The 26955-nt window shown below is 40.4% G+C and overlaps 1 protein-coding gene across 2 annotated transcripts in view; it reads right to left on the reverse strand.

Moving 5' to 3' along the window:
- Positions 1-15229: 15229 nt before the first annotated feature.
- YAF2 (YY1 associated factor 2) overlaps positions 15230-26955 on the reverse strand; it is a 40709-nt gene continuing 28983 nt past the window's right edge. For both annotated transcript variants that reach the window (XM_076331349.1, XM_076331357.1), the window contains exon 4: positions 15230-24500. In XM_076331349.1, the coding sequence (XP_076187464.1) occupies positions 24263-24500 (238 nt within the window). In that variant the 3' untranslated portion in view covers positions 15230-24262. The remainder of the gene's footprint in view (positions 24501-26955) is intronic.

The raw sequence follows: 26955 nt of genomic DNA on the forward strand, positions 1-26955 counted from the left end.
TGTTACCTGAGCGAGGTTACTAGTCAGACAGGAATAGTCACCTTCAGCATTAGGGAGGGATATTTTGCTCACATCTATTATAGGTTATGTGATTAAAGGCCAGTCTCCACAAATAGAAAGCAGAAAATAATGTCAGGTGAAGGAAACCCAGCAATTTTAACCCACACACATGGAGCACCCTGACCCAACCCCAGTGCAGGAGAGCAGTCAGCCCACGGGCCAGGCAGAAGATCCACCAGATGAGACAACAGGAGAGGCTCTCCAGACCACCTTATCAACTGCCTACAGGGGTTACTGCCTGCAGGGGTGTGGGGCTCACTGTGGAATCAAGGTGGACTGGGGAAGAATGAGAATCCAAAAACGGAGAGAAGATAAGAAGGTCCAGTCACGTGTAAACAGGTTGGCAGTCAATACAATTGGCCATGTTGTGTGCCTGATCACCGGTCTTATTAAACTCAATTTCTATTTTCCTGGATGAAGGGGGGCTCCGTTCTGTGTGCATGTGCAGAGGTCCAAGTGCCAGCAAATGTAAAGGTGGCTACAGATCATAAGGGCCCAAGAGCCTGCAGTGCCAGAAACTGGAGAGACGTGTACACACAGTGTGTGGGTGTGCATGTTGATGCACATAATCACTAGCAAGCATCAAGGCAGACTAGCCCGCAAGTAGGAGCAAGAGGCTTGGGAGCCAGGTGTCAGACAGGCCATAAGGCTGGGCCAGACTCTGCAGAGATCAGAGGGTCTGAGCTGCTGAAAGAACCTCTCCCTTAACCTAGCCACAAGAGACTAGGGTCTGAGGGATGGCTACTGGAGGGACCAGAAGGTCCAAGCCAGCCACCAGAGAGGCCCTGGGGTTTGAGGGCTGGCTAATGTTAAGGCCATAGGTCTGGACCAGCTATCCAAAAGACCCATTTGCATGAGGCAATCCCATGGTCAGCTGCCATACAGACTAAGGCCAGTAAGTGGAAGGATCCATAGTGTATGCATCTGTGCACGTGTGTGCATGTCTAAGAGGGTCTGAGTACCAGCAACTGAAGTGGGGCTGCAAGCCTCGTAGGCTTGCATGCCCAGGCCAGCAACAGGGAAGACCAGAGGATCAGGAGCCAGTCCTGGATAGAGTGAGTATCTAAGGTCCGTTACTGGAGGGATCCACACTGTATACATTAATATATTTTTCACTAAAAGCCTTCCACCCTGATCAGCCAGAGAAGGGAACAGGATCAGGTCACTTGTGTTGTTTGTGGTTGTGCAAGCGCTGTTTTCACTGTGTTGATCTCTCTGACCAGCCACGTATGTATGCACTGTGGGCATGTGTGCCCATTGGGAATAAATGCTTAGCTTTGCTACTGGCTGGACCCAGGGACATGGAGCTGCAGCAGCCTTGCCTCCATCACACTACTGGGTTGGACAACTCCTAACACCAACCACTGTCAACAATATAAAAACAAAGAAATACAAAGTTTTAAAAATCACTGGTATGATAGGCAAGCATTCTCAAAGATCTGTTTGCCAGTTCAAGGTATCTCTCCCTGAAGTAACCAGCCATTTAATAATTACCTTTACCAGGTAATTTAGCTTCAACACAACTGGATAGTAAAATTTTCAGTCTTGCAGACATAGCACAGGTGTCTGTATTGTGACTCGAAAAGAAGAATTCTTTTCAGAAGTAAAGGACAATTTTAAATTTGTGTGCAAAATATATAGCAATGCACAAGTCACATTCACGAAGACTGAGGCCTGGTGCTCAGGCAAGTCAAGCTTTAACCATAAGGAATCCCACAACAATCAGTGGTAAAAAAAAAAAAAAAAAGTCCTTTTGTTAAGCACACTGGTAGGCTTACTGTTAATGGAGATCATAGCTTTCAAGTATACTTTTCGGTCCATGTGGCATCTTTTATACTACTGTAACTTCACAGCAAATTTAGCAGTATGTCCAAATGGTGAGGGTTGCAGTCAACTACCTTGAGTAATGACTATTGCCTTCCTGTCAGTATTGCATTAACAACCTAAGTCTAATCAACTGCAAGAATCAACTAACGGAGCCAGACTGGTGTCTCTCCTACAGCATAACCCACAACATGCAGCAAAACAGGAAGGATGCATTTTTTAGTTCCTTCCTCTCATAATCACAGCAGTAAAAATTTGGGAAGATAAGAGATGCTCAGTTCAACTCCCAAATGCACTGGGAATTTCTGGTTCTTCTGAATAGCTTTTCCTGAACATCTGCAGCAATATCACGAATTTGTTACGATGTATTTTGTCAGAGAAGCAATGGCTTTATGAGATAGGAGACAGCAGATGTAATGTTAAATGTCTGACACAGGACAAACTTTTTAACTGGAAAAATCTTGATAATGTTTCATTAATTTACAACATTTCTATGTAAAATAACATTTGCTAGTCAACTGCTTGACAAATTCAGATTTTTTTTTAAATGAAGTTTCAACTTCAAATTGTTCAATGTTTCATCCTTTTAAAAGTTTTACTCATATTTTGAAATTATTAGACAGCTTCTAGACCAATGTCTTGGGGCACGAGAGTAGCTGAGAAGCGTTCTGGTGAAACTGCTGGTTAAGTTCTGACACAGACGAAAACAGCTGCGTACAGTGCAAGGAAAGAACAAACTACCTATTACAACGACCCTCCTCTGCTGTCTAAGCTTGTGGGTATACTTCCTACACTTTTCCATGCACTGTAATCCACTTAACTCTCCCTTTGCCAGGGCAGTTAGAGAGCAAGAGACAGATACAGTCAGATATCAGTGTCACACGTAACAAAACAGTATGGCTGGCTGCACAAAAATGCTAAACTACAGCATAATGGAAAAATGTTTCATTTTACTAGGGTCAAAGTCATTGACCTCACGGAATTCACGGAACTGACGACAGACTGATTCCTGCTCTATTTCTCAAAATTGCCATTAGGATAGCACTTTTTTTGGATCTGAATAGAAAGATGAACGTTATCTGCCTAACTGAAGTGGCAATATTGATAAAATTAACTGAAGATTCACTTCTCATAGGCACAGTCTGCTAATTAACTGCTCTGAAAGCATGTAGAGAAAGACTGACTTGAAAGAATACTCCACAGACAGCAGATTATAGTACTATTAAATGACATACATGTAGCAAATATGCTTTTATTAACTCTGTTTTTTTCATTTTTTCACAGCCTTCTTCCTCATCCATAAATCATACTAGCAAAGGAAAAAAGGCTGACTACATATACTGGCTTTTGACTGACTTTGTATCTTCTGGAAGTAGACACTTCAATATTTTCTTTTTTTCAAGTTCAGATCTATTGTTCATTTAGCTCCTATATATGACAGTACTGACATTCATTACTACTTTTCTTGCTGGAATGAATAATGAGGAAGACAATTTACCTTCAACATTAATCTTTCTTCACAACTAAAACCCAACCTTAGGATTTAGCTAATAAATTCCTGAAACGTTTTTCAGCTATTTATATCAAGTTTCAAGATACAAGCCTTTAGTTTCCAGTCATCTTGTTCCTCAGGCTACTGTAGCCTTTGAAACAAACAACTTCTTACCGAAGTGATTACCCAGCAAGCTCCCCTGAATTATTATGTTTATTGGAGGATCTTGCCTCAACCTGTAATTCTAGTTTCAATATGGTACTTCCTTTTTAATTAAAGATTTTCTACTTAAAGCGTCATCACTATTGCAAAATTCTTCCAGGTGTGGTATGCTTAAGCTTTATTCAAAGCTTGCAGTTTTCATGTTTGCATGCTTCTGAAAACTACCAGAAATCTCGACTTTCTTGGCCCCCCCCCATCACAGAGTATGACTGAGCTCTTTCTGCCCTATGTCATATACTAAACTAGATTATTCAGGCAAAGAAAACCCTTCTTGGCTAAAGAGAAGAGGAAATCACTGCTGAGTGCGTAAATGCCTTCAAATGGCAGTTACATTTGCTTTGCCAAACTGTATTTTAAAGCTATCAGTGAAAACAGCTGAAGCAACCCATTACAGAAAGTTAGTATTAATGCATACGAAATGTTAAACTTCAAGAAAGATTAGAAGGTTATCTGAACACAATTTACTCTATGAGGTTATGAAAGCTTTAGGATATTACATGATCACAAGATAGTCAGAAGTGGGCATAAAACAGCCATGTGGCCATCACGCTCAGTCTCTGCTAAAGAAACAGCTGAAGTATAAGAACTGAAAAAGGCCAATACGTTCACCAAGATGTGTGTATCAATTACACAAGAGAATGTAACACGATTTAATACTTGAGAATAATTGAAACACACATCTAAAGGAACATTCAGTGGGGCATTTCTTACTGCCACAGGACACATTTTTTTCCTTAAACGAAAGCCTTTTAGGGACTGCTGTAAGGGACTGACTTGCACCTGAGTTTTGCACACGCTGTTTCCACAAACAGCATATAAAACTTCAACAATTTACAACAGGATGATGTTCATCCTGAGCCTTCAGTTTGACAGCAGTTGATAGATAAAGGACTCCCACACAGGTATCAAACAGACACTGATTTTGCAAGGAGATACGCCCCCATGAAACTGTATGCACAAGGAATTATTTACAGCACTTAAGACCTTTGGAAAATAACTTTCTCAGTTTGTAAAGCTTTTCCACATTGCAACACAGGGCAGACATATTCCACCTCACTCCAGCAAGCAAGAAGCTTCTTGCACCTCGTTGGGGTTCTCCCCCACCAGTATCTTTGACTTAAAAACTACACTTTAGTACAAATACTAAAAAAGGAAAAAGTACAGCTTTTAAAATAAATTTGGTTCTTCTTTTGCTAACCAGGAGCATGATGCACCTGAAAGTAATTTCGATGTTTACTAATACAATTTATTTAGATTATCATCTTTTACCCAACAAAAGTTTTCTTCATGTAAATTGCGTATTTTCTTTAGTAAAACAAATATTACACATATGATTTTTTCCTCACATTTAAAACTGATTTATTAAACCAATGAAATCTTACCTAAAACTGTTAACTCTTTTATTCCAGTTATCGTGTTCTTTAAAACTAGCAGATTTCAACTTCTCACAATGAGTTTTTAATCGTGAACTAGAAGTGAGGAACAAGCATCCCCACGTTTTTTCAAGTCATAATCTGTATCAATGTGAACTAAAGCAAAAGCATGGGGAAAAAAAACATTCTCTGAAGTATTTACAGAAGCCAAAAGCTGGGTTTCACATTTCAGCTGACTCCACCCCTAGCAACTCAGAATACTGTTTCATGATCTATTAAGATCATTAACTCAGAGCTTCTGTCATACTGCCATCCTCCCTAACTCCTTTGCACCATCACCAACACTTTTGTAATTACATGATGAGCCAATTCAGAGCGCTGAGCTGGCCAAACACTAGGTAGTTTTCAGGCAGGTCAGCATGCCAGATCCATTCACTCGCCTGATCAGAGGAGCACAAGCAGAGCAAGGAGTGGGGGGTGCCAGAGCGTGCGCAGCACTGGGAAGGAGGGTCAGTCTCCAAACCATCAAACTTACATTGCTTTAAACTGCTGTGGAACCTAAACAGAGTTGGAGGTAGGCTGGCCTAGAAAGGCCCGGTCCTAATTTCTCCTCCAGCTTTAGTAACAGATTTCTTGTCATCCCTTTTTTCCTGGCATTAGCATTCTGGTAGCCACAGGTGAACAGGATCATGAAACTAATCTAAAGGAAAACTAGTATTTTTTTCATTCTGTAATCTCACTCACTGCTTGACCACATAAAAATTTCTGCTGACAGGAGGCAGGCAACAGAAACATGCAGCCATGCAGAGTGCGAGCTGTTCGGATTTACACCACTTTAACTGCGGAACTGAACTCACAGTTCACTGTGAGAAGACTGGCTTTATTAAAGTATCCCATAATAAATATTTTTGCCTGAAGTTATATTTGATAATCATAAAGTTATCAAGTTTCAGGACCGAGTAACACCCTAAAAGTACCTTAGCTTGGAAGAAGAAAATGCACCCTCCTCACCTCATCTACCCTATTCCAACAAGGAAGCAGCCCGATTTTAGCACGGGACGACCGTAAAGTCGCAGGCCAGCTCCCGAAGCAGCACGCCAGTTCCCTCCAGTTTTGCTGTCGCCCTGCCTTGCAGCGTACATGCACGCAGAGGGAGCGCGGCCGGCGGGCAGCACGGCCCCTCCCGCGGCGGGGACGTGCACGGGGACCGGCTTCGCCCACCGGCCGGCCTGCAACACCATTCTCTAAAGTTTTCTTTCTTTGTTTGTTTTTAAGGCTTTTTTAATCTCTGTTCCCCAGTAACCGGCCCGCGGGATGCCACAGCTGCTCCGGAGGGAGCACACAGCGACACCACCGCTCCCGCTCTCTCCCGAAGCGCTTTCCCGGCCCCGCGCCGCGGCGGCAGCCTCGCCTCCGCCCCGCCGCCCAAGCGGAGCGGACGCGAGGGCGCTGCCGGCCGGCACCGAGCAGCCGGGGGCGCCCGCGGCCCCCGCGGGGGGCGAGGGCGGGCGCCGAGCCCCGCTCCGCCCGCGGGAGGGCGGCCAGCGCGCTCCCGCGCCTCCCCGGCCCTCCCCGCAGGAATGCGGGGGGAACCACCGCCCGCCCGCGCCCCCCGCCTCCCCGCCCGGCCCCGGCCCCCGCGGCCCGTACCTGCCGGCCCCCGCCTCGCCTCGGCCCGCGCTCCCCGCCGCCGCCGCCCGGCCGCCGGGCGCGGCGGGGTCTCGGGCCTGCCGCTCCCGGCCGCCGCCGGGCTCCTGCTCCAGGGAGAGGGCCAACTGGCTGAAGCCGTAGAGCAGCGAGCAGACGCCGCAGCCCAGGCACAGCAGCGCCACCCGCGCGAACCGCCGCATCCTCCCGCGCCGGCCCCGGCAGCGGCGCCAGGCGGCGGCCGGGGCCCAACCGGCAGCGCGAGCCCCAACGGGCGCGGCGGCGGCGCGAGCCCCGGCATGCGATGGGCGGGGCCGAGCGGGGGGCGGGGCGGGGTGAGCCCTGAGGCGCCCGGAGGGAGGCAGGTGCTGCCGGCGGGGCGGGGCGGGCCGGGCCTCGGGGGGCGGGGCGGTGTCGCAGTGGTGGATACAAATCCCCGTTTAATTGCCCCAAACGTGAAAAGAGCTGGAAGTTCCCTTTCACCGCTGTAAAGAGCCCGGGAGGTGGGCAGGGAACCCGGGGGGTGCCGCTGCTCTGCCTCCCTCGGCGTGCCGGCTGGGCCCGGTCCCCTGGGGAGAGCCCGGGAGAAGCTACTTGCCTCCACCGGGGCCCCTGTGGTCAGCCTGGTCTCGCCGCTCGCTCAGACCTCTGGAAAATGCGTCCCTGGTTTCTGCGTCCCTCAAGGTTTCTATTGTGGTATCTTCGACTTCCCCATGTAAAAGTTTCACAGCCGCCTCTTCACAAGGATATTCCCTCACGTTCGTTAGGCAGCTGGGGTTACACAGGCGTCCTTTCTCCTTGTAGAGACACAATCAGCGTGCGAATCGTTTTGGACTCTTCCAAGGCCCTTCCCTCCTCCGGCCTTGGCACACGGGCAACCGCACAGCACCCTGGCCTGGGGAGCAGGTCCCGCGTGGGCGCTGGGCCAGAGAAGCTCGGTGAACTGGGCCTGAAGGATTCGTTTGTGGTCACTAGCAAAGAGAGGGTTATCTTGGCTCACCAAGTCAGGCTTCTGGAGAACAAGAAGTAGGTCTGGGAAGCGGCGCACAGGGGAGAAGAAATCATAGGTGTGCGTCCTGCTAGACAGGGGGAATGTTGGTTGGGTTTCAGCTGAATCCAATGCAGTATCGCAACTCCTCTCTGTGGCCCAGCCTGCTGAGCAAAGGCCTAACAGCCTAACTCACTATTGCCAAGGTAAGCGTTTTGAAGTCATCAGTCAGTGCTTCTCCCTCAGCTCCTGACACTGGTTTAAAAAAAAGACAAATTTGAAATAATTCTGCTTAATTTTTGTCCTTATGGTGCATTTGGCTCACATCTTCTCTACTGACTGGACTTTTTCTCTCTACAGACTTTTTTAAAATAGGCGATGACGTCCCCGCTTAATCACATGAATTCAGGACCCTGCATTTTAAGAAAAATGCCAATATGATTTACAATAAAAGCTTAAAAAAATAGTTCTATTGTAGATTCTGGGGCCTGAGGGTGTATGTCATATGTGAGTGCCCATAAAACCTGAGCTGTAGCTTGCTGCTGCTCTTGGCTGTGTTTAAAAGAAGGGGGAAAACGGAATGCCAGCCGGCAACTCTAGTAGCTGGAAGAGACGTAATGACATAATTGTCCTGCCAAAATTGTTCATCGCCTCTTCTTCAAAACAAAAGTAGAAGTAAGGAAAAAGGTGGCCCTCAGAAATACTGGATACTCAGCTATGTTTGCAGTGCAGCTACCAGGATGATTACTAAGAGATACAAGCAGGGAAACTGGGACTGAGAAAGAAGAAGTAGCATCCAAGAGAAGTAAGGAACTAGGGAGGATGAGGATCAATGATGAGAATTCAGGGCCAGTGATGGCAGGGTGATGATAGGAGAGTCATAGATGAAATGGGGGAGGATTTGTAAAAAGGACTCTCTAGAAAGAATTTGCTTAATGAAGGGAAATTTATGTTAGCAAGATTCATGGGCTGGCATGCAGCACAGAAAGAACCAGCTCTGAAAGTGCCACTCAAAGTCTTAGCTGGGCTCTCTGCCCCTGTTTTCTGTTCCTCCGTGCTTTCTGCCACGACGGATGAACCCGCCGTTCTGCCAGCTTTCCTGAATTTATGTTTGTGTTCAAAACCTGGCTTATTCCTCTATTGCATATCTGCCTGCAGACCTGTATCATGAATTCGCTCACTGTCGCATTTCACGACCCCTTACATATACTACCAAGTCCATATGGCAGGGAATAAGTAACATAGCAATAGGAGAGTCAGAGTGGAGAGATACAATGGAGTGTTTACTGACAGTGAGCATAAAAGCCAAGACCAGTTGGTCCCTACTGAGGTGTGAAGCTTGCCTTTTGTATTGAAGAGTGTTCCAGTCAGGGAAAACGAGGTCTGAAGGGCATTACAGAGGGACCAAGAATGAATGTGGCAGCTGGGCAGCAATAATGCTTTCATGCTTCAGAAGAAGAAAGTGTATTCTTAGATGAAAAAAGGAGAAATCTGGAGTGCTAAGAGAGATGACATAGGGAGAAAAAAATTTTTTTTGTATTATCAATCATACCATTTCCCAAATAGGAATTTACAGGATTCTCTTCATTCAGTTCTGTCCAATAATGCCTGAATAATCAGTGAGTGAGAATGTACCTGCAGTGCTCTGAAAATATAACTGAGGCAAGGTCAGAGAGAAAGTATCCTTTGTTAAGGTATCCCATGCAATTTGGGAGAAAAAAAAACAGATAAACTTACACACACACACACAAGCCTTTTTTCACACTGCAAAATCTGTCCATTTAATCTATCAGGTCTGATAAAAGATAAAATGCTTCTCACTAGAAACTCAGCCATGTGAATAACGCAGATAACCAGAAGTGACTGAAATGTTCTACCTGGGTTATATCACTGAGAAAAAACCCTATCGGACGGTATCCAATTAGCTAATTCAGCTTTTAAAATTCTTTAAAGAGAAGTAATTATGTATCTTTATTACTCACCATAAACAGTTAATGAACAATTTATAACATTCTATGCTATAACATTTGCTAGTCTTTAATAAACTTAAAACATGAAGAGGTACAATTAGATGCAAGGTTCTCTCCATTTATTATCAATTTTAAATCTTGAAATCCTTTTCTTGACTGGAATTTAGTTACTTAGCCACGGTAACTATGTATCTTTAGGATTCAATTCTATTTACTATGTCCAGAAAATAGCTGAAATCCAGAAAACAGTAACCTTAGTGAACTACAGACGTTAAATAAGTAGTTAGTGACAATTGATTTTTTAGAAGAACCAGTATCTTGTACTTTGGCAAGTGTGTTCAAGGGTCGTAAGAGCAGTCACTGTATGCCAGAAAATGAAACCAAAATTCTAACAACTCATTAGATCAAGAGATAAATCAGATCAACTGGAAAAAAAAAGAATTAGTCACAATTACGGAAGAGGATTATGTGATGCAACAGAGAGAACAAAGAGAGAAATCAATTTCAACTCCAACTTTCTGCTAATTAAAAAACCCAGTCCTAATCAGATGCATTTGTATCATTCCTTCTGGTTTTGTTCTTTCAGGAAGTTAAGCCATTAGTTAAGTTGGCAAAGCAGTAAGATTTTGCACTGACAGGTTTGTGTCAATGCTGCCTCGTGTGCAGACCAGTTAAGGGTTTTTCAAAGGCAAAGATGCTTTCTTTGATGTTCACGTGCCCTTTCGTACGACCCGCAGTGTCAACACACTGCTACGATGGATTGCAAGGTTGGGTAAGCACGGGGAAACTGCTTTACACCATGTGTTGTGCATATGGTATCATCAGACTTCTTGGTGCAACGTCCCTTTTCTGTTGCTGCCATTGTTTTTCTTTCCTTCCAATTTATTTTTAAGACAAGGATTTAGCTTGTTACAAATACCTTCTACTCTTATTGTATCTGCTCTTCAAATTGCCCTACATCAGCCCCCAATGTTAAAAATGTTCATAAAAATTCTCAAAATCAATTTTTATTGATGACCAAAATGTTATTGCCTTCCCCCATTTCTTCCCTTTTTAGCTCTCATTGTTTTGCATCGTAGTGTGCGTTTAACCTATTTAGACTATAAGCAGGAGCTTGCAATATTTTGCAGTTACTCTTGGTATCAGCAATATACACACCCGAGGACAATAGTACACAAAATTAAATAAGCTGCATTGTAAGCAGTTTGGGAAGTGGTGTGATACTTTGCAAAATTTCTAGTTTCTTCTAATTTGAATCAATTATTTTTTCATCAATAGTACAATTCACTTCAAAATTTATTTAATGGATCCTCTGGGAACAATTATAAGTTATTAAACAGCAGAGAGTCAAAATATTTGTGTCGTTCCTCTTAAGAAAGTTCAACTTCCATGTCCTAAATAAATAAATATGCATCTATATATGTAGACTTGCATAATTTTTAGTGCTTTACTACATGAAAAAAGGGGAAAGAATACTTTCTAGGAGCATAAAGAGAATTTTCTTTTTATCTCTTTTTCTGTATTTGTGTCAAAACCTTTTTTTTTCCCTGTAAAGATTTCTAAATATGGAGCTACAAAACATCATTGGGTTCATGAGAGGCAGGTCCTGCTTGACCAACCTGATCTCCTTCTATGACCAGGTGACCCGCCTAGTGGATGAGGGAAGGGCTGTGGATGTGGTCTACCTGGACTTCACTAAGGCCTTTGACACTGTCTCCCACAGCATTCTCCTAGAGAAGCTGGCGGCTCACGGCTTAGACAGGTGGACTCTGCGCTGGGTCAAAAACTGGCTGGATGGCCGGGCCCAGAGAGTTGTGGTGAATGGAGTTACATCCAGTTGGCGGCCGGTCACGAGCGGTGTTCCCCAGGGCTCAGTACTGGGGCCGGTCTTGTTTAATATCTTTATTGATGATCTGGATGAGGGGATTGAGTGCACCCTCAGTAAGTTTGCAGACGACACCAAGTTGGGTGGGAGTGTTGATCTGCTCGAGGGTAGGAAGGCTCTGCAGAGGGACCTGGACAGGCTGGATCGATGGGCCCAGGCCAACTGTATGAGGTTCAACAAGGCCAAGTGCCGGGTCCTGCACTTTGGCCACAACAACCCCATGCAGCGCTACAGGCTTGGGGAAGAGTGGCTGGAAAGCTGCCCAGTGGAAAAGGACCTGGGGGTGTTGGTCGACAGCTGGCTGAACATGAGCCGGCAGCGTGCCCAGGCAGCCAAGAAAGCCAATGGCATCCTGGCCTGTATCAGAAATAGTGTGGCCAGCAGGAGTAGGGAAGTGATCGTGCCCCTGTACTCGGCACTGGTGAGGCCGCACCTCGAATACTGTGTTCAGTTTTGGGCCCCTCACTACAAGAAGGACGTCGAGGTGCTGGAGCGTGTGCAGAGAAGGGCAACGAGGCTGGTGAGGGGTCTGGAGAACAAGTCTCATGAGGAGCGGCTGAGGGAACTGGGGTTGTTTAGCCTGCAGAAAAGGAGGCTGAGGGGAGACCTCATCGCTCTCTACAACTACCTGAAAGGAGGTTGTAGCGAGGTGGGTGTTGGTCTTTTCTCCGAAGTAACAAGCGATAGGACGAGACGAAATGGCCTCAAGTTGCGGCAGGGGAGGTTTAGATTGGATGTAAGGAAAAATTTCTTTACTGAAAGAGTGGTGAAACATTGGAACAGGCTGCCCAGGGAGGTGGTGGAGTCCCCATCCCTGGAGGTTTTTAAAAGACGTGTAGATGAGGCGCTTAGGGACATGGTTTAGTGGGCATGGTGGTGTTGGGTTGACGGTTGGACTCGATGATCTTAGAGGTCTTTTCCAACCTCAATGATTCTATGATTCTATGATTCTATGATCAGTCCAAAGGGGATTCTCAGTGTTGGGCTTTTGTTTCCCTGCCTCATCTAAAATTCTCCAAGGACCATATCTGGCACAGGTATTTGTGTTTAAAGTACTCCCAGAAGGAGTCAGAGCAAACTTACCTAATTATGCAAATATGTACCATGTATATATATTTTTTTCCTATATATTTCTATATATAGAAATATTTCTATATTACATATAGAAATAAGGCAAGCAGGCCTGGCTTTTTGTTGGTTTGTTTGTTTATGTATAACTATACTCAAGTTTAAAAGTCCTTACCTTGTCTTGCTGTTGTTTGCTACAGCATCAAGTGCTCCGAGTCCACTGACACCCAGATCAGGGTCTTTAAGTTTCTACAATACAACATCATTTTTTTCTTGTAATAGAATAAATATTTACTAGCAGTAATCATATACAATAGCAACTTTTGCATTATGGCTTGAAAGTTCAATTTTTAAGATGAAGGACATCAACTAATCTGAATTTAATCCTGTAAGGTATTTTCTGCCTTTTCCGCTTTACAGTAACAGTGCAGACTCTACACAGTGAATTTAATGCTACTTGTAATAAGTATGCTCATCCTGGTCACTTTTTTGAAGACTCTTAGAAGGAATGCTCATGAGATCCTCAGACCACAGACTGAAAACTACTGCTTTTTTTTAGGGTTTTTTTTTCATATTTGATGTAAAAATTTATACATTTTATGTATTTATTATTTCCAAGTGCAAAAAGCCTGCATGGCTAGGAGAGTGAAACTGCATCTAGCAAACAGCTAAAATGAAAAAAAAAAAAGTTAGATGACAACTGCCAGCTGCCCCTACAAGAGGAAAGAGAGGTTTAGGAGAGTTGTCGGGGACTCTGAGAGCCATTCAGCAATGCAAACCAGATGATACGCTGGAGGCAGTGAGCCAGGTAGCCAGTTGGCCCTATTTCGAAACAGCAGCATAGCCTGGGATGGAAAAGATGACAGGCGGTCATTCAGCAAGGAGAGGTTTTGGAAAGCAGTCAGTCAGTCAAACCAGGTGAAGAGTTGATTTGTCAATTTCTAGCAAGCCCACTTGCTATTTTACCTTTTTGTTTATCTGTACCTTGCTTTTGCTCCCTGGTCCTCTTCAAGTAGGGTTTAACGTTGTAAACCAATGTAGAAGCGTGTCAAGGACAGAGAAAGGAAGTCCTAACGTTCTACTCTCCACATCCTTTTCTCTAGGGGTTGCTTTATTTCCATAACTACTAATTCAGAAACCAGATTAGAGCAGTCAAAAGTGCTTGAATTATCAGGAAGAAGAGGTAAGACATTAATACTTCCTTTTGTACTGACTGCCCCTTTTAAAACTGAATATAACAGCCACAAAACAGACAAATGCCCAAGGTACATAACAGGCTTAGGTACCAACTTGGTCAATAGTCTTAGTCATGTCTGAAGTTCACAGAAGTGATTATGGTGAGCAGTCAGCTTACCTCATACAGTCCCGTGCCACTCCCTGGAGTGTGCAGACATTATACTGATTTATCTGATCTGTCATTAGAATTGTGTTCTCAAACTATTCCACTGCCCAAGTGGCAGCAGAGTCAGTGAGTAGTTGGGATATTGTGTTGCACAGAACTTAGAGCCTGAAACATCTAAGATACCTTCAAGTGCGGCTGGCTCATGATTGCACTAATACATTGCTCGGCCTTCCTCCACCCATCCTTTATCTGTAACTTTAGAAAGATTTTTTTATTTTACTCTTCTATTTTCTTTCAGGTCAAGAAAGGGTAAAATAAAATTGGACACTGTCCTAAGCTATCACCAGGCACATAGTGGAATGCTGTGATCTCCCATGGCTGCCAAAACATTTGTGTGGAATTTAAGAAATTTGTTTTGATCTTCAGACCCATAATTGTGTAGCAGACTTAACCAAACAGTCAACAGAGGAAAGAAATGAATAGAAGGGTGATAGAAGGGCTTTACAGCTTGCTCTCCTCTTTTGAATTCCTTCTATTCTTCTAAAATAGACAAGCAAGTAGACAAAGTTAGACTCCCTTAATTAGAGACAATAGCCCCATTCTGGTATCTGATGCCAATTTAGTCTTGTACAAGTCAGTGTTTCTGCTACTACCAAGCTTGGTAGTTATGTCAACAGTTTGCTACCACTTGCTGCCTGCACTTCAGGATCCGTGCCCAACACTTACAGGGTGGCTTTAAACACATTCTGCACCTGAGGATGTATCGGCCCCACACACTGCCTCCTTGGAGTGAGGATGAGTTTACGTACTCATGGCCAACACTTCAGTCACCTGCTACACAACTGGGAAACTCCGACTGTCTTTACAAGGGAACCAGCTTCTTTCAAGAATGTCTTGTAGGATTTTAGCCTCATGCCGCAAAGCAACACAAATGACAAACAATTCAGAGAGAACTGAACACTGGATGTATGTAACTTGAAGATAACTTGGAGACAACCCACACGGACCATTTTTTTTAGAACCTGCTTTAGTGACAAGAAGAGTAGTTGTATATACAATGAGATGAAGCCTTAGACTAAGACTTCTTCTGAAGCTTCTTACCTCAGTTGTTACTTTCATTTGCAAGCATGGAAACTTGCATGCATGCAAGTTTCTTGCCTCAGAAGCAGTACTCTCAGGAGTATCTCAACTTCCATCATAGCCAAAAGGGGTAATGAATCACCGGTGCCAGTAAACTAGCAGAGGCCTCTTGGCATTTTGAGATCAAATTTCCTAAGTCTGCTGTTTATCCCCAAATTGCCCACTTATATTTCTTGCACGTTTTCCTAGCCAGTACAAATAACACATTCAGAGAATGGTTCTGAACAATTTAATAATTTTATTTACCATTTTATTTATCATAACACACCCTAAGCATAACCACTGCCAGTCAAGACTGAATATAGTGCACCAACAACAGTTTTCACCAAAAATACTTTCTTGTCAGATTCTTCACAGACAAGAAGTATTAATTTATTCATGGAGAAGGCATTTCAGTACGTGTCACTATTCTGGGCTTCAAAGACATCTATTTACACTCATCTGAAATCAACTGTATGCTTATCAAACAACGTGAAATAACTATAGATTTGTTAATTTTAAAACAATTCCATCATCAATTGTGTGGCACTTATTCTGGAAAAAATATCGTTGCACTGTGATTCCTACTGTTTCTTTCTTCCCAGCCCCTTCCCATCAGCTTTTCTGCCAAGCTTCCAGAATTTTAAATTGTTTAATAATGTCTTTGAATTGAGGCCAGGAAGAGGTCAGTTTAAGGCAGTGTCCGAATGGGTTACTAAATGCAATGTATTGTCATCTTTATTTAAAGGAGTGCTTAACTGGAATTGAACATAGTTTATCAGACAGAAAATTTGTAGCATCTCATGATGCAAACTGTATGTTCTGACTGCTACAAAGAGACCTTTTTAAGTGTAGGCCAATATACTGGTTATGTTTTTCTTAGAGTACCTTTAGAATTTTTATAACAAAATTGTATATATTAAAAAATTACAACCACACACAATCTTTTGTTCACGGAGATGTTTATTTTTGTCTTCAATGTTTGTAGGGAATACGATTTCACTACAAAAGCATCTCAGAGAAACTCCATTCAAAGTTTAGGCTTAAGAATGAAGGGAAAATATACTTTCAGCTGTACCAGTCCTGAGCAAAGTTTAAAAATAAAACAAACAAACAAAAATCCTCTAGAGATAGGAAGCAGCACCAATAAAACCAGAGGGCCTCTTACTGATATCTGCTCATGCTTTCTTTTCTGCTTGAGAATTGGTAAAAACTTAGGTAGGAATAATTTTATTAGAATGTGGACCTAAGATTCACAGTCCCAATCTCTCACCAAATACCACACATTCCTTTACAGCCAGAGTTCAGGGCTTCATTTTTACTTTCCATTAAGTAGTCAGGACTGCTAACAGCAAGACTGTTGCCCCCACGGTGTAACATTTTCTCTTACTTAAATTGGTAAATAAATATTTATTTAATATACTTCTTTTAATAAATATTTATTTCCTATCAGTATCAAGTTCCTGAAAAGTTACATTGTTCTTAGAAGTATACTACTCACAGCAGTTATAAAACTTCTGATAACATCAGGTCTCAAATTAATTCAAGTGGCTTACATTTTGTCTCTTGTTCTTTCAGTGAAAGGATTTCAAGCCATTGGTAACACTCAGTACTTAATAGTTGGTTTATCCAGGACATTCAGATTCAATCTGACAAAAGTAAATACTTCTAAGAGTCAGAACAGAAAAGGCACTTACTCATTTTGGGGAAGACACCTGGCAGGTAAGAGTTTTATTTTCAAAATAACAAGCCCTTTTTCTGACAATAAAATCCTTAAAAACTACTGTTGGATAAACATAAACCCTATGAATAAAACCAACTTACGTACCCCTTCCCAAGAAAGGTAATGCTGTCCTTGATTAAGAAACGGAGAAGTGTGAAAGCATCCAGAAATACTCAGAAGTTTTATTCACTTCTGTGATATTCCAGTAGGCTATCACAGCTGATGAGAAGAAAAAATCTCCTCCAAAGAATGTATGTTTTACAAACTGAAAGCCTCAGAAATTTCTGGACTGTTTCTTATTAGGTACTTGAATCAGCAATAAAATATAAGATTCTAGTGTGTTATAACCAGGAACATCGCCTTGGTTACAACTGATAACCTGTGACTCCATCCGGAGGAGTAAATCTTTTATCAAACTTCCTTTCAATCGAACCATTGCCTCAGTGATGCTCTGTATAAGGCACTTAGTAAATTTTAAGAGCATCTGACAGTGCTGTTGGTAGTTTTGATTTGTCTGTGAGGATGCTCTACCAACGCTTCAAGATTAACGGGCTAAGGTGTGGAATAACCACTGAAAACAGCCATACGAACTACTGGCCACAAAACTCTCTTCAGAAGCCACATCTGTTCTAGTCTGGGTTCTTATTACCCTTTCAACATAAGGTTATCCTTTTTCTAGTAGTCCAGTAATCAGGCCCTTTAAAATTGGGTAGCATCTAAATGTACAAGAGGAATCTATTTTGTTCCTGACTACCTCTTTAATCAAAACTACTGCCCTTTCAATAAATGACCTGTACCCAAGAGAGAAACGTTCATGGTATTTACTATGACATTCACAAAAACCTACACCTATCTGTAGGCCAAAAGTCACTGCACCAACAGGTATCAAGAATTATAAAGCAACACACACCTATAAGAAGTGTGGGATGCTGCCTACTTCCAATACAGTACACAGAGAAAGGAATACTAAACACACACAGAAGCCATTATATAGTGGCTTTTCTAGGTATTATTCTGAAAATACATTTTCTTTGTTCTTTTCCCCCCTTATCCTCTGTCTTTTTGTTGGACTGAGGGTTTTTGAAGGTGTTTGACATTTTGGAAACAGAAGCTACTCAGAATTTCTGTAGGAAAGCTGAGAAAGCGCTCAGTATCTGTGCGTGCTCCTCAGATCTCTTTCTCCAGCTGGCACCAAGAGCATTTTCTTGCACCTTTCAAAAATCCTCCAGGTACTGCAAGTCACTCGGCAACATTACGCCTCCATCAGTTGGAAAGCATTTTGCTTATTTTTCCATGTTTGGAAGCCTCCCAGCAATAGAATCAGACCATTTGCAGAAATGCAGATATGAAGACCAGTAATTGGCATCCCAGAATGCCAGCTACCTCAGCCAGAATGCTTGAATAGTACAGGATTGGTGTAAGTTTGCTCAGCAAGAATCTGTTCAGTAAGTCAATTATATAGAAACAAGGACAACGGTGACCAAACTGATAGATGACCTCTAAGTTCCACATACCATTGTTGGTCTTACAGAAACCAAGATATAACTGAAGAACTGGGAATAGCAGTCAAATCCCCCACTTACAAAAGCAGGCATAATAAATTATTTCAAACTCACTGCCTCCACTTATACTATAGATGTACTTTAAAAAAAAAAAAAAAAGAAAAAAAGAAGAAAAGAGAGAAGAAGGAATCAGAATGTTTCCTTCAGAGGTGGGAGTAGTGATACTCAACAAATACATGTAATCTTAAGAGGTTTCCCTTGCTGAGATTAATTCATAGCTGAAGGCTGTTACAGTAAGAGATGATCAGTCAGATGGCGTATTTTCTTGCTCAGAGATCTGTGCTGTCAGGAACTGGGCTTGGCATTGAAGCATTTTGATTTATTCTGTGCAAAGAAGGATCAGCTTCAGAAATAGATTATTCATGGATGGTAGTTATATATTAGATGCATATAAATAGCAAATTAGATCTCTCCATTCCCAAAGTGGGTGTTCAGAAAGTAGAATGGGCCTGACCACTCACTTGTCTTAACTAACAGACGCTAAGTGACTGAACAACTCCATCCTTTTCTAGTGACAAAGTACCTGCGACTGCCTTTGAACCAAAAGAATTTGTCATTTGTAGAATCTAGTGAGCTTGGGAAGGGGGTAAAGAGCCAAATTTCATTAGCCCTGGTTACATATATTTCCTTCTTCTGTATACTTTTGCTTCTTCATACAGAAGAGGAAAATTATGAGCACGTGGTTAGCAGGTTATCAAAAAATATATTAATACTCTCTTTTCCTCAGTTGTCTTCTCAATAACTCCATTGTAAGTTAGAGCTCCATTGGTCTAAAGCCACATTTCTTAAAATCTTAAAGTTTAAGGGAGCTTGTTCACTTTGCAAGCACTTTGACTAAGATCAATATTTATACACAGAGAACAGTGTAATTAAAGATTACACTTTTCCAGGTGGCCTAGATCCTGAAAATGTAGTCCTGAAGGGCTTCTTGCTCAGATATTCCTACCTCTGTCAAGATATGCCATACTTTCCACAAAATAATTAACATTTTGGAACTATTCTTTAAATTATTGTTACTGGAACAATATTTTTTCTGGTGGTAATTTGCTTTTTAAACATATGGGACAAGGAGTGATTAGATAGTGTTACCATTTTGTCTTTTCCAAACCCCAAATGGTACAGCAATCTCTCGTGAGCATTCTTAGTAATACTCATTTGAGCGATGGAATATGCTTTTGCCCTTCATCTTCCATGTTTAACTCCTTAAAAGTACAGCTAAAACTTCCTGTGCACATTAAACTGTCTCCTCTTAAAATCCCCTGTGTCAGTGGACAGAGCAAGTTCTTTCAGATGACTTTTATCTGTTTCCCAGAATAAAAGGGGCAAGATTAGGATTGAAAACATCTCCTGAGGGATTAAGTATTACACAGTGGTGGTTCATTTTAATTTTCACCAATACAGTTAAACAGAAGCTGTAACTAGCTCCTGCATTACTAAGAGTCTAGGATCTGAAACTAATTTATTTGTTCGCTGCATTTTCTTTCACTGTTTGAATCCAATGGTACAGTGTAGGCGGGAGTTGGGGGGGACACACCTGGACTCCTGGGCCTTGTTCATAGACATATCACAATCTTCTTGTGTAATGTCTTAGGAAAGTCACTTAAACATCACTTGCTGTTGGATAATACCATTTACTAGCAAGCGTGCAGCTATCCATTGCTGTTGCACCGTTTACTCCATTCATATCCATCTAGACAGGAAGTTACAATAATTTCTGAAAGCATTAATCTGTAATTAACTTGTGAAGTACTTTTCTGATTTTAATTGAGTAGTTAAATCCTGTTAATTCTTATTAAAACATGGGTTCTTCTTTAGATGTCAAATGAAGTTCACCATCTGTTGTCTTAGACAGTCTCTTAAGCCTCTTTTAACAAGAGGAGAAAGTTTCTCCTCTTGTTAAAACTTTGACAGTACAAAAGAAAACCAACGGAGCTTCCTCAGTTTGACTGATTTTACTGTACAGCTTTTCCTCGTTTGTGAAGTTACACCCTTTCAAATTGAGACTGCTTTGACATAAGTCAGGGCATAATTTCAGGTAAGAAAAACCTTTGAAAGCTCAAACAGTATTTCCAGCACACCCAAATCTTAACGTTGATAGAAGTACGCATTTGCAAATTATCATAGTCAAAACCGGCATTAACTTTTTATCTTACCTATCTTATTCCTGAGTAAGCACAGGCCAAATTTACTACACATATAGTAGCATTTGCTGCTGCCTTTGGAGAAATTAAATTAAATTGCATTTCTATTTCCATATAGTTTCTGATATTTGAAAGGAAGCATACTCAGACTCCCTAGCAGGGAGCAGAGTCAAATAAAGGCATGTGACAGAAAAAACCAAGCAGATACAGTTAAAGAACCCTGGATGTACATAAGAAGTACACAATAGACAGTTCCATGCCAAATCCATCCTGTATAACAAAAGTATCAATTAGCATAATGTGGGAAACTGTCAGGCTTTTGAGACAGGAGAGAGAAAAATTAAAGAATCTAAGATGCAGAGCCATACACTTGTGTCAAGTTTAGAAGACCTGCCTGAACACTATAGTGAACTGGTGGAAACAAATTATAAAACATATTCTATCTCACATGGCTACCTAAAAATGTGCTATCCATAATATTAGAAAAAGTAAAGTGCACAAATTATAAAATCAACAAAATTTTTGAGATTTTACAATCTATGCCATGAAACATCAAATATCTAGAGAAACATGTAATAGGTTAAAACTTCAGTCATAGTCTTAATTTCAAGACTTTTAATAGCAAGAATTTTTAAGTTTGTTAATGTAATTTTTTTTTTACTATCACTTCTGTTAGGATCAAGATTTTATATGGCATAATTTAACCTGCTACTAAGTAGAACAACTTTTGTTTCTCTCCAATATACATACTTAATTTCAGGGGAAAAAAAGGGTCATGGTCTACAACTGTATACCACCTATAATTAGTGGCAAATTTAGGAAGATAAGAGACTGAATTATTGTACACTTTATCAGTGAACTAATTATACTTCCTTTTTCCCCATTTCTCCCCCCTTTTCCTTTCTGAAACCGGACAATCAATCAGCACATAAAGGAACTCATTTACATGGAACACTATCACACTTGTCTTTGTTGGGTCACCATTTCATGAACAACCCAGGATGTATGGCTGTTGAAGACTGGTGCATATACAGAATTTAACAAGTAACAGTTCTTATGCAGCGAGCAGTCACAGAGAAAAATAGCTAATCAAAACACATTACAACATTAAATTTTCACTTTTTATAAATGGAGTAAAGATGCTTTTAAATATATTTACAGTTAGAAAAGGGACTTAGGATTACTACAAGTCAAAATTATTTAGAAATGATGAAAGTGAAGTTCATTTAAATTATAACATTATGAACAGAGTCAAATGCCATATTCTACTTAGAATTTGTCTACTCTGCTGTCAGTATTGTCACATCCCTTTAATCACAAACAGGCAAAACTTATCTTAACTTTGTTTAATGCCCAAACAGGCATCATTGCAATGTAAACACTGGCAACGTAATAGTTCAGTTAAATCCACCACAGCTCAGTTTTTAGATCCTAGCTGACTTGTGTTGTATCTGTGGTTAGAAATTGCTTTTCTATGTCTTATTCCATAAAGAACAGTGAGACCTTTCTGCATTCTTTTTGACTATAACCATACTTGTACCACAATTTTGAGATTATTCTCTAGAGACAGTTGAATCATAGTAAAATCCACTCCATCCTCCCTTCCTTCCAAACCAAATGACTACTTATTTCCGAAGATACAAAGAGACCTCTTGTTGGCAGTGCTGGGTGGTTTATTCACATAAAGTTAAATGAAAATACGTTTCCCATTTGGTGAACTACTGGTAATAGATTATTATTTGTTTGCAAGGAATTCTGAAATGTGTTAGCATTCATTACATTTTAAATTAGAAACACATTTCATAAACATCTTGCGATGAGATTTGCTATCATTAAACGGCTTACTTAAACAGTTTCAGCTCTCTTGTAATCTATTACATCAGTATATTCTGCAAATAGTCCCACCTAAAAATAAAATATAAAAAAATAAAGTTGAGAAGCATGTCTTTTTCTTTTAAAAACTAGTGTATGTTATTCTGAACACCAGCCCAGCCCCAAAAACATTTAAGAACCTTAAAATGCATTGTTTTACAGATACTAAGATTTGGCCAGGTAACGGCAATGAACAGACATCCTATTTAGTAAGATAAAGCAGAATACATAATAAACAGGTCAGTAGTTATCCATCTGAAATAGCCTATAATTAACATTTGATGTCTAAAAATTTTAAACAGCAACACCAAGGAATGAGGTATGTATGTTCTCAGATATCACATCAGACTTTCATTTTATGCAACTAACTGTATTTCACAACTAGCATCTTACAAAATAGAACAGTACCATTGTGCCTGTAGAAGTACTGCGTTAAAAACAGAAAAATACATTACTACAAGAAACCACCAAACATCACAATTGTCAGGGGCTACAAAAATCCATTGTTTTAGCTGTTAAGACGACGTATCATACGTTGGTAATAATTTGGGGCTGGATTCACTACCAAGAAGGTCCATCCAACTTTTACATGGGCTTAAAAATATATTTATTTTGAACGAAAAAGAAAAGAATCACAGGAGTGTAAGTGGACTACCTCACTAAAAGGAGCTAAATGGACTTTTGTACTGAACCTGAATCTATAATTTAAAATCTATACATGGATTGTATGTGTGTATCAAAACACTTATTGGTTGTAAACAAAAATGCAAAATCTGTATTCACAAAAATATTTTATTGGTAATTTTACATAATACCAGATGGGATTGTAAATAGTTCTGCTCTGTATCAGTATATTGCTAAGTGTGTAAATGTTGACAGTTTATGCCATAAAGTAGGGTACTGAGTTTTTTCATATGATTTATGACATAATAAATTCTAATAGGCCAAATCAAAATTAAATAAATTGATTCAGGAACAAAAAATTAATAGTATTGTTAATTCCTTATTCTTGTGCAACATCTGATATTCCTGTAATGAAATGGTAAGTGACTATATGACACTTGATAAATTTGGGGCAAGGAAACAGCACTAAGCAGAAATGAGAACCGCACTTCTGTTATTTTTAAAGCTTTTCCAAATTTTCAATATTTTCAAATGTTAGTTTTTGCCAAATGCATAGTCATCTGAGGTTCCATATTTGTTACACAACATAGAATACCAGCGTACAGTGACAATGTAGTACTTTACCTGAATTGTAAGGTTAACCAATCAATGCTTAGAATGTGTTTTCTATTTTGCTTGTAAACATTACAATAAGTGTTTTAAGTGTGAAAAAATATTGGTAAAACCATCAACATAATTCAGTAACAGTAATCTAGTAAAATGTGTCAAACATTGGCAAAAATTCATACAAATGTTTTATTTAATAACATTTTTCCTATTTAACCACACCAAGTACCAGCAGGTGTTTTTAGGAAGATAATTATTATGAAAATTCTGTTGCAGCAATAGTTGATTAAGTTGATCTCTGACTTGCATACATATAACTATGTTTCACAATTCTCAAATTATACATATTTAGGCAGCTTGAACTATGTTATAAAAATTTAAATTCAGTACATGCCAATAGTAGAGACTCCAAGAGTTGTGTTAGAATTCACTAAACTAAAAGTGAAAATGGACTTACCAATAACACTGCATAATGAACAATCAAACCACATTTTCATGGCACCTTTACACATGAAGATTTTAAAGTTGGTCTGAAAATGCTTTGTAAGCATTTGTAGATTGCATTTAAATTATTGTTTCTACCACTGCACATTTTTCTTTTTTTAAAACTACATAAATTATGTTCCAGTCAACATACCAATTGTGCATGGATAATCTGTCATGAAAATGTGGTAACAGGTGACAGAAGTTATGTATTTGCATGTTTTGAAGAGAAGAGACTAAAGAAACTGGAGGAAATAAACTTTAATGAGATTCCCCATTCAGCGATGATGCTTCTCCTCTGGGTGAAGATGACCTGGACATTCCCCTCTCTGTGTTGTCAGAGCTAGAACCACTCTGACTGTGTTGATCTGCGGAAGCAGCACTGGAAGCAGGTGGTGACTTAGTTTTCTCCTTAAAGTCTGTAATTATGACTGTCAGATCTCCAACGGTGACTTCCAAATGCTGAGCGCTACTTCGATCCACATTTTTCAATCTTGGCCTAAATAAAGCAAGTAATCATATTAAAAGCACACGCACCATCTTATTATCTTGTCTTCCTCCTACTTTTTAGGAGCTCTGGAGAACATACATGTGTACGTAAGACTGCTATGTGCAACATGCAATACATAGGAAAACAACGTACCGCAAGTATTTATGGTAGAGTGTTTCCTAGTATGTTTTACATTAAAATAGCTGAACATAATACATTATCTTCTCTTAAGATTATTTAAAGGTTGACCTTATGAATAATGTAACTGTGCAGCAATATGGATGTGTTGCACTTATGAAGGTTTTTACTTTTAAAAATTAAGTCTTTCTTTATTGTGGCTATAGAAAGTTATAAATTTGATCCAGAGAAGCATCCATCTCTGCAGCAGCCCTGAACAATTCTAAGTAGAGAATGATGTTCAACAATGAAGATGTTGGTGGCTGTCTTTTGAATTCAACAGCACAGATAGTGTTAACTTGCAGCGGGTATTTCTTCATTTCAAAACCTCACTAGGACTGCTAGTATACTATTTGAACTGGACTTTGCGTTCACAGTATAACTCTGGTATTCCTGGCATATGCTGTGATTTAAATTATGTACAGAGCTGAGTATTACACACAGTGTTGACAGGGTAAGTCTCTTCATCTAATCTTTCAATTGTTTGATTTTCACAACATAAAGACCAGAGAAGAATACTTCTTCTGCCATCATATATTTGCTAGTGACAAGCACAAAGTACTTTCAATTTACTATTTTCCTTTGACTACCATGAAAAACTGCCACCAGACAGCTGAATTTATACAATCGGTTATGAACAGCATAGCTTTATGCATTTAACTGACTCCACAGCTTTCACTAGCTCAAGCTGCAATAAAATAAATTAATGTGATATCACACGTTAGCAGGTATGCTAACAGCAAAGCCCTAACCTTTACCCTATCATCCAGCTTTGTCTGAAGTAGAATTGGTTCCCAGTCACTTCAGCTGAAACACCTCATGCCTTTCCTCCACTAGAATAGAGATAGACTTTGACTTCTTGTTCCCCTGAGGCTGAAGTAGCGTGACTGAAGAATTTTAAGAGAAAACTGAAAATCTGCTGCTCTGTAACATGGGAATGGAGAGAAAAATTCAGCATTATCAACCTGCGTAAGTGCCGTGCCTGGAGCTTATTAATCATCTTGAGCGTGCATGCAGATTTTTATGATCATTTCCAGCAATAATATACAAGTTTTCAGGCAAAGAGAAAAGGATATCCTTTTTCCAAAGGATACTGAAGAAATCTGCTTAAACTCATCAGGCATTCTTAACTTGCTATCCTACCTAGTGACTCAATTCTGTGAAAAATTGAACTGTTTGAAGCATTTAAAAAAAAAAAAAGTAGCCTAGTTATTTCAAATAGCAATTCTTAATGTGAATCTCAATACTGGTATTTCAGTCCAAGATTTTTATTTATTTTTTAAATGTTCTCCCTTTTTCCCTACCTCACTTTTGCATTTTTAATGTACTACTGCAATTCAGCCATCAATATTTCAATTCATAATATTTAATTAGCTTAACTAAAACTCACTATGTTAACTTCAAATACTTCATAACTGAAGTACTCCAGCTGCATGAGGTAAGCTAGTAAATTTGAGTATTTAAAAAAAAAGAAAAAAGAAACAAGAAAAAGAAGGAACATCTCAGTGTCCTTAATCCTAACCATGACTTTCTTAACAACTGTTCTCTCTTGACTCTCAATCTCTCCCTGGTTCTGATCCTGATGATCCTATTTCAGGCACAAGAGAAGCATCTGCTGCTTCTCTGCATAACTAATCCCAGAGGATCTTCCTTGGCTGGACTACTTTGGAGTGCTTCCAAAAAAAAAAAAAAAAAAAATTCAATAATTCCTCCCATGTCTGATTAGACTACATGTCTTGTATACTTCTGAGCTTTTTGGCACAGCTTTCTTGCCACAATAACTTTATGCTTAGACTGTGATGATTTAGGGATTAAACTTGCTACTTTTGTTTTGCAGTTTGCACCTTCCTTCCACCTGGTCTTACAGCAAGATCAAGGCTTTTACAACTGCTTGTCTGTACTGTAATATTTCATGTTCCCGGTTCTAAGAGTCCAAGGTTTCCTTCAGCATCCCAGATGTAGCATAGAGATTTTTATCACTAGGTAATATACATGCCTTACCCTGTCACATTAATTTATACCCTAGTTCAGGCCTTCAAATTTTATTCCAGTTCTGCAAGGATAGCGATGGCCATGTTACTTTCCCACTCTTCTGCAGTCTGGTACTGGTTCGCTCTCTCTCCCCCCTATTATTTTGCATGAAAAATAGTCACGCCCATCCCCTGTCTCTTCCAGAGATTAGTATCAGCCGTTTGCCTATCTACAGTTTTGTATGGTGTGAGAAATAAATCTGTAACCCTTAACAAAAATACCCGAGTCTTTCTCTCTATATTCAGCTGGTCTCCAT

The sequence above is a fragment of the Aptenodytes patagonicus genome, chromosome 1, assembly GCF_965638725.1.
Source record: "Aptenodytes patagonicus chromosome 1, bAptPat1.pri.cur, whole genome shotgun sequence".
NCBI lineage: Eukaryota > Metazoa > Chordata > Aves > Sphenisciformes > Spheniscidae > Aptenodytes > Aptenodytes patagonicus.